Source organism: Thunnus thynnus, chromosome 8, assembly GCF_963924715.1.
Source record: "Thunnus thynnus chromosome 8, fThuThy2.1, whole genome shotgun sequence".
Taxonomy (NCBI): domain Eukaryota; kingdom Metazoa; phylum Chordata; class Actinopteri; order Scombriformes; family Scombridae; genus Thunnus; species Thunnus thynnus.
This window is the reverse complement of record NC_089524.1, coordinates 26,063,272-26,074,898: the sequence shown is the minus strand read 5'-3', so window position 1 is coordinate 26,074,898 and position 11,627 is coordinate 26,063,272. Positions and strand designations below refer to the sequence as shown.

At 38.9% G+C, this 11,627-nt stretch overlaps 2 protein-coding genes across 6 annotated transcripts; both read left to right on the top strand.

Moving 5' to 3' along the window:
• The first annotated feature begins 92 nt into the window (after positions 1–92).
• On the top strand, positions 93–2,774 carry pigx (phosphatidylinositol glycan anchor biosynthesis, class X). The gene is made up of 6 exons (XM_067597523.1): positions 93–280; positions 788–878; positions 974–1,109; positions 1,256–1,469; positions 2,007–2,107; positions 2,215–2,774. Exons 1-6 carry the CDS (start codon positions 217–219, stop codon positions 2,350–2,352), a joined length of 744 nt encoding a protein of 247 aa, XP_067453624.1. The 5' UTR covers positions 93–216; the 3' UTR covers positions 2,353–2,774.
• Positions 2,775–4,215: 1,441 nt separating this feature from the next.
• Positions 4,216–11,553, top strand: pak2b (p21 protein (Cdc42/Rac)-activated kinase 2b). Of its 5 annotated transcripts, none has more exons than XM_067597518.1 (15): positions 4,216–4,454; positions 5,439–5,810; positions 5,937–6,043; positions 6,209–6,359; positions 6,638–6,669; positions 6,762–6,875; positions 7,034–7,163; positions 7,256–7,319; positions 7,830–7,878; positions 8,261–8,373; positions 8,527–8,644; positions 8,747–8,846; positions 8,939–9,135; positions 10,154–10,291; positions 10,434–11,553. In XM_067597518.1, exons 2-15 carry the CDS (start codon positions 5,621–5,623, stop codon positions 10,518–10,520), a joined length of 1,590 nt encoding a protein of 529 aa, XP_067453619.1. In that variant the 5' UTR covers positions 4,216–4,454; positions 5,439–5,620; the 3' UTR covers positions 10,521–11,553. The 5 variants fall into 5 exon arrangements, with proteins under 5 accessions (XP_067453619.1, XP_067453622.1, XP_067453620.1 ...); XM_067597521.1 differs by having other exon boundaries at positions 4,216–4,458; XM_067597519.1 differs by having other exon boundaries at positions 4,216–4,469.
• The last annotated feature ends 74 nt before the right edge of the window (positions 11,554–11,627 follow it).

Genomic DNA, 11,627 nt, shown 5'->3' with positions numbered 1-11,627 from the left:
TATTTCATCCCAAATGTATACTTATATATGGATAAAGAAAGTCTGTGTATTTTCTTTTTTTAGTCCGGCATCATCGCAGCTCCCCCAGAACTACAAAAGGGTCCTTCGAGGCTCTCTTCCGGAAACAATTCAAAAGGGGAGATGAGATATTTGTCGCTAAATAAATAGAATAAACAGGCTGTAAAGAGCTCTTTAAAAGTCACTATTACCAGTTTGATGTATTTTGTACTGTTCTCTGTGTTGGCCTGTTTACTGACATGTCATTGTTTCATCGAAAAGGGTAAGATTTAATGTTAAACTTCCTAGCTGAAATAATAATAATAATACACAGTATAATACTATAGTAATGATAATCACAGATTGCTTTTGTGTCACCAAAACCTTGAGTTTGGTTTCCAAGGGTGGGGATTTCTGTAGTCTAATGCAACAGAAACGTGTCTTTTTTCTTACTATGCATAAAGAATCACAGAGTGACATGAAGGATTAAGTTTAGAAATAAACGTAAAACACGTAAAACAGCGCATCATCTTGGGTGGATATTAAATTGTGGCTTTGCTGTTTAACCCAAAGACTCATCTGATGATCTTCACAGAAATTGCTGCACATTTATAAATTCATTTAGTATTAGTTTCTCTGTCCAAACATCCAGCATATTTATATTTGATTGTGCTCATCTTTTTCAGTGATTTGTAAAAACTAATTAACTAATAAAACTAATAAATAATTGCGTTTCTGTGCTCTGTCTAGTCTTATGGTCTTGACCAATACAACCGACTCATTTTTGTAGGTGAGAAGAATGAGAACCATTGTGGTTTCCTGAAGCGGTGGCTTGAAACCACAACAGTTTCAGTGGAGATCGGCAAGAAAGGTTTTCACAGGTTTGGGCTGTGTATTTTCTCAAGTGGCACAATAATCATCTTCAAGGCTAGTTGATGAGTGGAATGAGTAATGATTTCTGTGTTATATGTTTTAGGGAGGTGGTAACCACAGTAGAGCTCAGCCCTGATGTGCTCAGTGACGTCAGAGTTTTGCTGGTTCACAGATGGCCCAGTGGTGTCTACGTTGATCCATATCAGCTGGCATCCCTGAGTGATCACAGTGATTGGCAGGTTAGATTTAATTACAAAATTCTTGTAACCTTTCATATAACAAACAACTGAGCAGAAACAGCACAATATTTTTGTAGAGATAAATGTTACAAACCACAATCATCTGCACTATGTGTTCATATATTGATTGTATTTACCTCTGTAAGATATTACTAGATTCAGCCATTGACCTGGAGGTGCCTGCTCACAAGACTTCAGGATTTGTCACCTATGTGTATCCCACCCTCAATGACCGAATCCCCAGACTGCTAAAAGTAACAGTTCCAATACATGGCCGCTATCATGAGCCTTCATTTGTTGGGAAAACATTCACATCTGTTGAAATAGAATCTCCAGAACTGCTGCTGCGGACAGAAAAATGTAAGTGGATCATCTGTATTCTAGTAGTCATGTATGTCTCTGTTCTCAGAAACAAGTAACCAGGAATGTGTATCACATAACTCCAAAGTTTTGTGATGCGAAACCAACATTAATCCTTCACAACATGCTGTGACTTCAGTGTCCAATTCTGACAACTAGAAAGGAAAGTTAAAATACCTGATTATCCTTCTGATCAATATTTACATTAAGTTTGAGTTTGAAGCTCATCATCAGAATGTGTGCAGTGACCTACAGCTGTAGTGTTAAAATGTGTTGACAAATTTGATTGTTTTTCCTCCATTTCTGTGAATTTATATTATAAAGGAACTCACAACTCTAAAAGATAATATGATCGCCTGATGTCATTGTTGATCCCACTGTATTAAGCTTTTTGGATTTAGTTTTTATATCTAAATCTAATTCAAAACTAAAAAAAAAAGGCAGTATTCACATTTTCCTCTTGTCTATGAAAGAATGTAGCTGACAGAGCCAGGAAATGATTGTTTACTGTAATCTAAAACTCTGTCATCCTTTAAGGTACACAGCTGAACAACTCAGAGCCTCATACAGTTGTGAACGCCCCCTGCACTGCCGACAATTCAAGCACATGTCTGTGGGTTAAAACCCAGCGTCAGCAGGTGGTTTTCCAGAACTCATATAAAAATCTTACATGGAATGTGAGCATATGTAACTTTTACTCCATTTTTTTCCCCTTTTCACTTAAAAAATATCTTTTATCCTGTAGGGGCGGGGCCACATGAGTTTACAGTTTCCAGTTGGTGACGGGTCTTTGGTGACGCCTGTATGCGGTGGAACTCTTCTAGTCACAATGATCTGCTGTGCTGCACTTTCCAAATTCATGTGGAAACATCGAATCATTTAAACAGTGATGGTCAATGTGCTTTGTGCTAAACAACTCATGATTTTATAATTATATGATTCTGTTTGATACCAGGATCAGTCTGAGATATTGAGTTTAAAACTGTTCAACATCTATTAAATTCAACAGAATTCAGAAAACTCAGTTAGTCTGCTTCTTGGAACCAGCTCCGTTTAAGCAAACATTTGTTTTGGTCACTCCTTTGCTTTTTAAGCAACACTGACCTTCTCCTGTTATAATCCTGACTCCGAAGTAGGAACACAGCCCAGAGCATACTGGAAGATCATTTATTTACTTAGTGTGAGACACTAAACTCAAGAACGTCTCTGGTCACCACCTTTCACGATGTTAGGAAATCCTTTATCCCAACTGCAAACAATGTTTTACACTCCATTACATAAAATGCAAAAATATGCTTAACTTGCTCTATTGTGTGTGCTCTGCGGTGATTTTTGTCCTGGTGAACTAAGGACATGTTCCATCTTATGTTGACATTTAAGTTTTCTTCTATTATGTTCTGACTTTTGTCAAAAAGGTCATAAAGTATAATTGCAGAGTCATAAAACTGCATATGAACACAGAACCACAGATAAGGCTGGTTAAAAAATACTGAAGTAATGATACTCAGCCACATGGTACCTCCTTTATAAAATCCTTTATTTTGAGACTGCATTAAAAATGGGTATGTAAATAAGACTGCTGTAAATATAATGTATATAGCAGGTGATGCTAACGATGATATTTGATGACATTTTTTCATAGTTTGCCATAATCTACAATAGAGTCATAGGTCATGATCAGCTACAGAACAGCAAAGCTGAATGATATGGAATATATATTTATCACAGTAATTGAACCTTTCTTTAACTTTGACCAAATATGTCTACCTGTATTCTGTGGAAATGTATATAAAACAAGGTGCAGAACATCTTGAATATGTGCATTTGATAGAATAGTGCAGCCATAAAAATATAGAGTCAAGGGTTTGAATATTTCACTCAGCATGAGCATCATATAGCTTCAGTGAAGAGCTGGATCAATCTGGTGTGGAATATACAGTATATTACTAATACTGTCAGATAGTGTGGAATAACATGTTTTTTCCAAGGGGGAAATTATAGGAAACTGGATGTTAGGGGTTGCAACATCTGTACCATATTTTTTTGTGTTTGTTAAATCTCTGAGGAGGTTCCAGGGGGTCCCCAGCAAAAAGGGGAGTCATTTATTTTCACTATAATTTCATCCACAAGTAACGACAAGTAATGACAAAATGTATGACTATTTTGGTCATGGGTTTCATACACTTTCTGTAATAAAACATCTAAACGCAAAAATCTTATCAGATGGGGGTTTGTGGATTGATCTGAATGTTATTAGGATGGACAAGATCTTTCAGCTGGCAGTCTCTATTTCAAAGATTATACTGTGAGAAATCTGCCATAGCATTGTTTAAATTGAGACACTAAAATTTTGTATTATTCATAATCTTAAAATGACCACATTATGTTGATTGGCCATGAACATGATTAGTTATATATTTTCCACCTCAGCTTGTTGTGTCGTTACTTCAGCAGGCTCTTGATTTTACACTAAAAGTCTCCAGCTGATTGATAGTAGAAATCTGTTCAATCAGCAGTCCCCTATTCACACACTATAAATGTTGAACTACATTACCTAACATGCTTTTCGACTGACTGAATTAACTTAACTCCCAGTTTCTGAAGTTTCACCATGTTTTTCCACGATGATCACAAACATGTAATTAGAGCTCAGAGTGTTCTCGGTGCAGCTTTGCAGACTGGACTGTATTTTATGGACACAGATAACAGACACACACCATTCATATGAAACATTTATTGAATAGGCTTGGGCTGGGTCGTGTAGTTCCGCTTCCCCTTCGCCATAGCGGAATTACCCAAGGGCCGAGAAGATAGAAGAAAAGTTGCACTGTAAATAGTTGTATTCACATTTTTTTTACTAAGTTATTTGTACGCACTGCGTACCAATCAAGGCCCCATGAGTCAGAGGAAGCACTTTTAACGGGTTTACAGACGTTTTCCAAACCGTGGAGGAGGATCAAGTCCAGCTGTGCTCAAGTTTAACTGGTGTGTGAGTGTCCGGTGAGCTCTGCTGCTCCTGCGTCGTCTTCGCTAACTTAGCCAGCAAATAAAACTGATTTCTACTGGATATTTTGCCGCTTTGCAAACCTCTGCACTGCTGTCTGAACCAACTCTTGGCAAAGGTTCATTTCTCGGGTGTAAACACTTTACTTCTGGTGTCAGACTAGTTAGTTTTAGCTGAGCGCTGATCTCGCAGAATTGCAAACGTAAGTGTAGCTTGTCGTGCTAACGTTAGCTTGCTAGCCGCCCCTGTTGTTACCTTTTTTGAAGGGCATTTTTTAATAGGCATGAGGGCAGAAATACCGTTATATGGGGAAAAATGTGGACTACAAATCGAAAAGGGGGCATTTTATATCCAAACAAGAAGCAATAAAGTGTCAGCTTTTCATTCCTGTACCAAGTGGGAGTAAGTTAACGTAAGAGCAACTTACATTATCCGTTATTTACTCATCTCTGTTGGTCTTAAGATAGGACACAGGACACTAAAGAGATACTTCACAGATGGCTGAAAATGCTCTCAACGTTTCTCAGACTTTCTCTGACTAGCAGAGGGTGAAAATTGTGTCAAATAAGCTTTGTTCAGTCTCTCCCTTAGCTTGAAATGTTGTAGTCCCTGCTCTGTCCCCCTTTCTTAGTTAAACATTAACATATGATTTGTTGTTATGCTTCAGTTGAGCCACCTTTTGTCCACTCTGGGTTGCATTTGAATATTAAGTAGTGGTACTTTGCAATTCTTGTTAAGTTTTGCCTCAGTGCTGTAATGATGAGACTGAGAAGAGTTCAGATTGTGTGTACTGTTTTCTGCACCACACTATTGTATATTCCCTCAATATATTATCTACTCCTGGGCTTCAATAGCATATTAATGTTGGAGAAAGAAGTTCCTGATCATTTATTACTGCATCATGCTGTGTTTGTAGTCTTATTATAGTATGTTTATGGTCATACTAATGTCTTGTTCTCTCCCAGGTACTTTCTCTTCTGCCATCACTTTCTGCACCTCCTCCTGTAGTGCATGAGCACACCCGTGCCTCTTGCTGATGTGAGCGCCGTCTTGCTCCCCTCTCTGTTTGTCACCCTCTCCATCCTCGCCCGCCGCGCTCCCCCTGCCCCTCTCAGACACCCTGTAAGGCTCGCAACAACCCAGAGCAATGTGTGATAACGGAGACCCTGAGGATAAACCCCCAGCCCCTCCAGTCAGGATGAGCAGTACCATCTTTAGCACTGGCTCCAGCAAAGACTCACTCTCAGCCAACCACAGCTCCAAACCGCTGCCTTCTGTCCCAGAGGAGAGGAAACCTCGCAACAAGATCATCTCAATCTTCTCTGGGGCTGAGAAAGGTGAGAGGGAGAGATCAAGAATACAAACATCTAAGCATTCCCTCTTTAGGATAAAAGAATTTTAAGTGGTGTTATCAGTCTAAATGTAGTCACATGTCATTTCAATAAGGTTTTGGTTTCTTTCAGGTGGTAGAAAGAAAGATCGAGACAAAGAGCGACCAGAGATCTCACCACCTTCAGATTTTGAACACACCATACATGTTGGGTTCGATGCTGTCACAGGGGAGTTCACTGTGAGTTTTCACAGTCTTATCATTCTCACACGTATATTTTTACTTTCAATAATCCCCCGCTGTTTGACACTTGACTACGGACCAAAACACATGGTTACATTTTATCTCAGTCTGTATTATCGTGACATTTTGACACCATTGTTGTTGTCCACCTGCCGTGCACAGGGTATGCCAGAGCAATGGGCTCGACTACTCCAGACCTCAAACATCACCAAGTCAGAGCAGAAGAAAAACCCGCAGGCTGTGCTCGACGTTCTTAAGTTCTACGACTCCACAGGCAACGGTCGTCAAAAGTACCTCAGCTTCTCATCTTCTGGTAAAGCTCTATGTTAAATACTGGATTTAAGCTATTTTGGAAAACTACAGGGTGTTATGAATTGATACTAAGTTGCTAAATTCATTTTTTATCTTCCAGTGGAGGGAATAGGTCTTGTTGCTTGTTGCTTGTTTGTGGGTAAAATACCTTTCCCTGCGAGTAGATAACAACCAGGAATCTATTGTTTTCCCGAAAGAGAGGCCTATTTAAGACCCTTTGAGATCATGTAGTAGTGACCAGAAGTAGTCATAAAATATGTTTATTTTTTTCATTCACAGAAAAAGATGCATTCACTCCAGGGCCGCAGTCTGTAAGTATTTCAACTCTGTTGAAAATCACATGCTATGTTTCTGTTGTTTTGTCATATAAAGTGCATTAATCTTTTCTCTCACTTTGAATTAGCCTGTCAAAAAAGGCACTGAACCCTCATCTCCGAATATCAAAGACATCGATGATGATGACGATGATGAAACTCCTCCTCCTGTTGTGGCACCAAGACCAGAACACACAAAGAGTGTAAGTTCCCTGCAATACATAAGCTTGACAGCATCATAATGATCTTTTTTGGATTTCTTTTAAAACCAGTTTTTCATATTTTACTTTCTTATATATTGCTCTTCAGATTTATTTCTTTATTCAGTTGTCTTTGGTTATTGTTTCGGTGTGTTGCACAGGTGTATACTCGCTCTGTTATTGACCCCATCCCTGCTCCAAGCACGTGTACAGACGATGCATCCTCCAGGGCTGCAGACAGACAGAAAAAGAAGGGCAAGATGTCAGATGAGGAGATCATGGACAAACTGAGTAAACCTCATTTATATAACTAATCTATTGTTGCAGCAACACAACAGATTAAATCACTTTGTTTACACATGTGACTGTTATCTCATTTACAGGAACCATAGTCAGCATTGGGGATCCCAAGAAGAAGTACACCAGATATGAAAAAATTGGTCAGGGGTGAGTGCAGATGCATCAGTTGAATATAAGCAATGTTGCTTTAATAATAATGATAATAAACATAATAATAATAATAATGAGGCCTTCATTTTCTCAGCAAAATCTGTGACATTTCTGTTGCAAAATTACATTTTTAAACTCACCATGTCCAGCCGCAATTTACTCACACTTGGATGATATTGACTTTATTGGATATTGATCGTCATATCCTAATATTCCAGTCTTGTAAAGCTAAATATGTCCTGGGTTACCAGTTGATAACCAGCTTTGTGAGACTGATTTCCAGTATCATCAGTGTCAGGTTTAGTGAAACCAGATAACTCAACAAAACCTTGACAGTACTGGACAGATCCTAAGTCTTCTAGTGAAAGTTGGGTTGAGTCAGTAACACACAAATCCTTGCGCAACACTTCATGCAGCAAACTGTTTAATACCTTTGCACATCAGCTTGAGTGGACTGTTTGTTGAAATGTGCATTAAAGTAAATTTCTCATCTCTGTCTCCTCACAGAGCATCAGGAACAGTATTCACCGCCATTGATGTTGCCACAGGACAGGAGGTAAATAGTGATTAAAGAATAGATGAGGAGATGTGGAGACTATTATAAGACTAACCAAGGACACGGCAGGATGAAGTAGCCACACATAAGGAATACAAAGATACTTTTAACAGAAATATTTTATATCTTAAGGTCAGTTTGATGTTTCAGCATCTACATGAGACAGATTAAATGGTGTCAGCCGTATAATGAAAGTTACTAAACAATCAGCACATTGTAGTCAATAGTAAGTATTAATACAGCACCAGAAGAACAGTGATTTACTTTGAAAGAAAGGATTAGAGGAAGCAGAAAAAGTGGAAGTTCAAAAAGACATTAGATATTTAAATTGTAAAGATTGTTACTTCATCAGCACTTAATCAGAGCTGCGGTTTTTCTACAGGTCGCCATTAAACAGATCAACCTACAAAAGCAGCCAAAGAAGGAGCTGATCATCAACGAGATTCTAGTGATGAAGGAGTTGAAGAACCCCAACATTGTCAACTTTTTAGACAGGTGCGAGTGAAAATAAACCTGCACCGTCACAGCTTTGTAAAAACTATAATTATGATTAGAATAAATTTAAGAAGCGGTCATGAAAGCTGCGATGGATTAGATTATAATATTTGGACCAGTATGTGACGTTGTGTATTTGTGGTTGTACATCAGTTTCCTGATGGGGGAGGAGCTGTTTGTGGTCATGGAGTATCTGGCCGGTGGCTCACTGACAGATGTGGTGACAGAAACCTGTATGGATGAGGCCCAGATAGCTGCTGTCTGCCGAGAGGTACGCCGCACTCTTTACAACCAGACTCATATGAAAGAATCAAAATGAAACAAATACTGAATTCTCAAGAACTCTCCCCCCCGTCTCCTCCCATACTTGCAGTGTTTACAAGCATTGGATTTCCTGCATGCGAACCAGGTCATCCACAGAGACATTAAAAGTGACAACGTGTTACTCGGGATGGACGGTTCTGTCAAGCTTAGTAAGTCCTGTTCTTCTGTCATCACTGTTTTTCTTAATGGCAATGCCTTTTCACTGTTACCATATAATTACTCTTCTCCATCTCTTCGACAGCCGATTTTGGCTTCTGCGCCCAGATCACTCCAGAGCAAAGCAAACGCAGCACCATGGTAGGCACGCCTTACTGGATGGCTCCTGAGGTGGTGACCAGAAAGGCTTATGGGCCTAAAGTAGACATTTGGTCGCTGGGAATTATGGCTATTGAGATGGTTGAAGGAGAGCCCCCCTACCTGAACGAGAACCCACTACGAGTGAGTAAAGAGCATTTTCTGTCCTTTCTGTACCTTAAGTATAACATGGAGAAGTGTGGTGTAAAATCAGGTAGCCAGGGTGTCTTAATTAACTGTCCTTTTTTATTTAATTCTTACTTATATGACATGTTCAGTTCCAACACTTTGATATGAAAGTCTCCCAATTAAATCATCTGTGTGAAAATTTAGGTTCACTTTTAAAAAAAGGTCAAAGGCAGAGTGTGATGTAGGGGTGAAACAATTTTTATTACCTCAGAAACGTATTTTATACCAAAAAATATCTTAAACTCTATGAGTCAACACAAAACCAGGACAAAAGTCTCATGAGAGTTTGTCCTTCTCTCTACATGCACTAACAACAACATTCGAGGCATAAGCACTTAACAGCTGACTAGTTGTTGTTAGCTGAAGCTGTCAAGACACAAATATTTCTGTCCAGTTCCTTTTATTGAATTACTTTCTGCTACCTCTATGACTACTTCATAGTCTTGTGTATAAATACTATTGTGTTTTGTCAGCAAGTCCATTGAATCGTGCAACTTTTTGCAGCCTTAGTGAGCATTAATTTCCTTCTAACTCATTTTATATAAACACGCTGCTCTGCATATGTTCACATTGCATGTTAAAAACTTTGCCTCTTTCATGTGAAAATACTAATATCTGGATTAGAAAATCCTCATTCTACAGTTGATTACCAACTTATTTTTTACCAATAAATCACCTACAGTAGATTGTGAGGATGATGTCATTATTATTAAGATCTGTATAATAGGAAAGGACCTCATGGTGGCTGTCTGAATGCAGGGTTAGCAGATGGAAAATGCTCAGGGTCACAAGCTTTTCCTTGAGATACTTTTGTGTTTACAACATGATGTTCATGTCATTTAATAAAAAAACGTTTAATTTGCTCACTTTACCAGTTTGACTTGATTCATCTGCTGCAAGTGAGTTATTTCCTGAAATTAGATCTCACAGCTCTCGATCTTCTTTTTTTCTCTCAACTCCTCCTCTCTTGCAGGCATTATATCTGATTGCCACTAACGGCACCCCCGAGCTTCAGAACCCAGAGAAGCTGTCTCCAGTCTTCAGAGATTTCCTCAACCGTTGCCTGGAAATGGATGTAGAGAAGAGAGGCGGAGGAAAAGAGCTGTTGCAGGTTAATAACTCCTTCTGTTATTGACTTTCTTTTTTTATTGAATTACTCAGTGTTTTAATTAAATTTACATTGCATTTGATTCAATCATTTTCTCCTTTCCCCTCCTCCTCTTGTCTCTGTCGATCTTTGTCCTGGTGTGCAGCATCCGTTCCTGAAGCTGGCGAAGCCCCTCTCCAGTCTCACACCTCTCATCCTGGCAGCCAAGGAGGCCATGAAGGGCAATCGTTAGCTGATGAAACTAGTGACCCTGCCTTCCCATGCTGTGCACATATATGTGCCAACCATTTAGATTTTTGTGCCAGACAATAGGCTGAGAGTGATTTACCGCTCTTGATGCACCAGCCTTATAAGCCCTGACAAACCTCACTGTGAAGAAGACCAAAAATATAGAGCACAACCCCACCGCTGTCCATATGAACTCTACTCTCACTCAGATGTCAGAAGACAAGTCAAACTAAAGTGCTTAGTTTCAGAGTCAGGCGTAGTTATTTTGTAAACAGATCTCCTGGTGACAAGTTAGGGCTAGGCTTATATTTAACTTGGAATGAAGAAGATGCCTAGTTCTGTTTAGTTTTTTAATCAACTGCCTTAAACAAATGCAAAATGTTGCCTAATGTATTGTTGATTGTGTCAGTGTTTCTTTTCCCATGATTTTTACTACCTTTGTAATTTACCTTTTCAGCTTGTCAGTGTCTTAGTTATTTTGATACTTGAATTTCATATTTGTCCCCCTTCTTGTTATATAATGAGTCTCATTCAATGAACACTTTCAATGACTCGTGTTTTTATGGACATTTCTCCCACCGGTTTTATAGGAAACATTTCAGTGCATTCATCATCATGAGCATGTGTTGTGATCATGTCATTGACTTTCTTCGATTGTCACATTCGACAGACCTACTGTACCAGTTCTCCCCCCCTGTATCATTAGTCTCCTGATACCAGAGGTGCACCTTACAGGCAAATTAAAATGTTAGATTGACAGGGTTTATACTTTCTTCTCTATTGTTGTTATTAAAAATGAGTATTGTATGTTGAACTCTGTCCTTTGTGTTCTTCTGGACTTAACAAATGCGCTTTTCCCATGTGTATATTGTGTACTTAGTGTTTTGTTTTGTTTTGTTTTTTTAACTAGCCATATCATACTGGCTAGTTATCGAAGGCTGGTAAAGACAATTTGTTGACTATTTCTTTTTCTCTTCTGGACGACTAACAACCTTGTCTGCGCACACAAATAAATGCAACTGTTCTTGCTTTTGTGATTTGGGTGTGAAAGTGATTGGTGTGCGGTAATATACCCTTTTTCTCTGAAGTAACACAGAGGGAAACTAAGGAC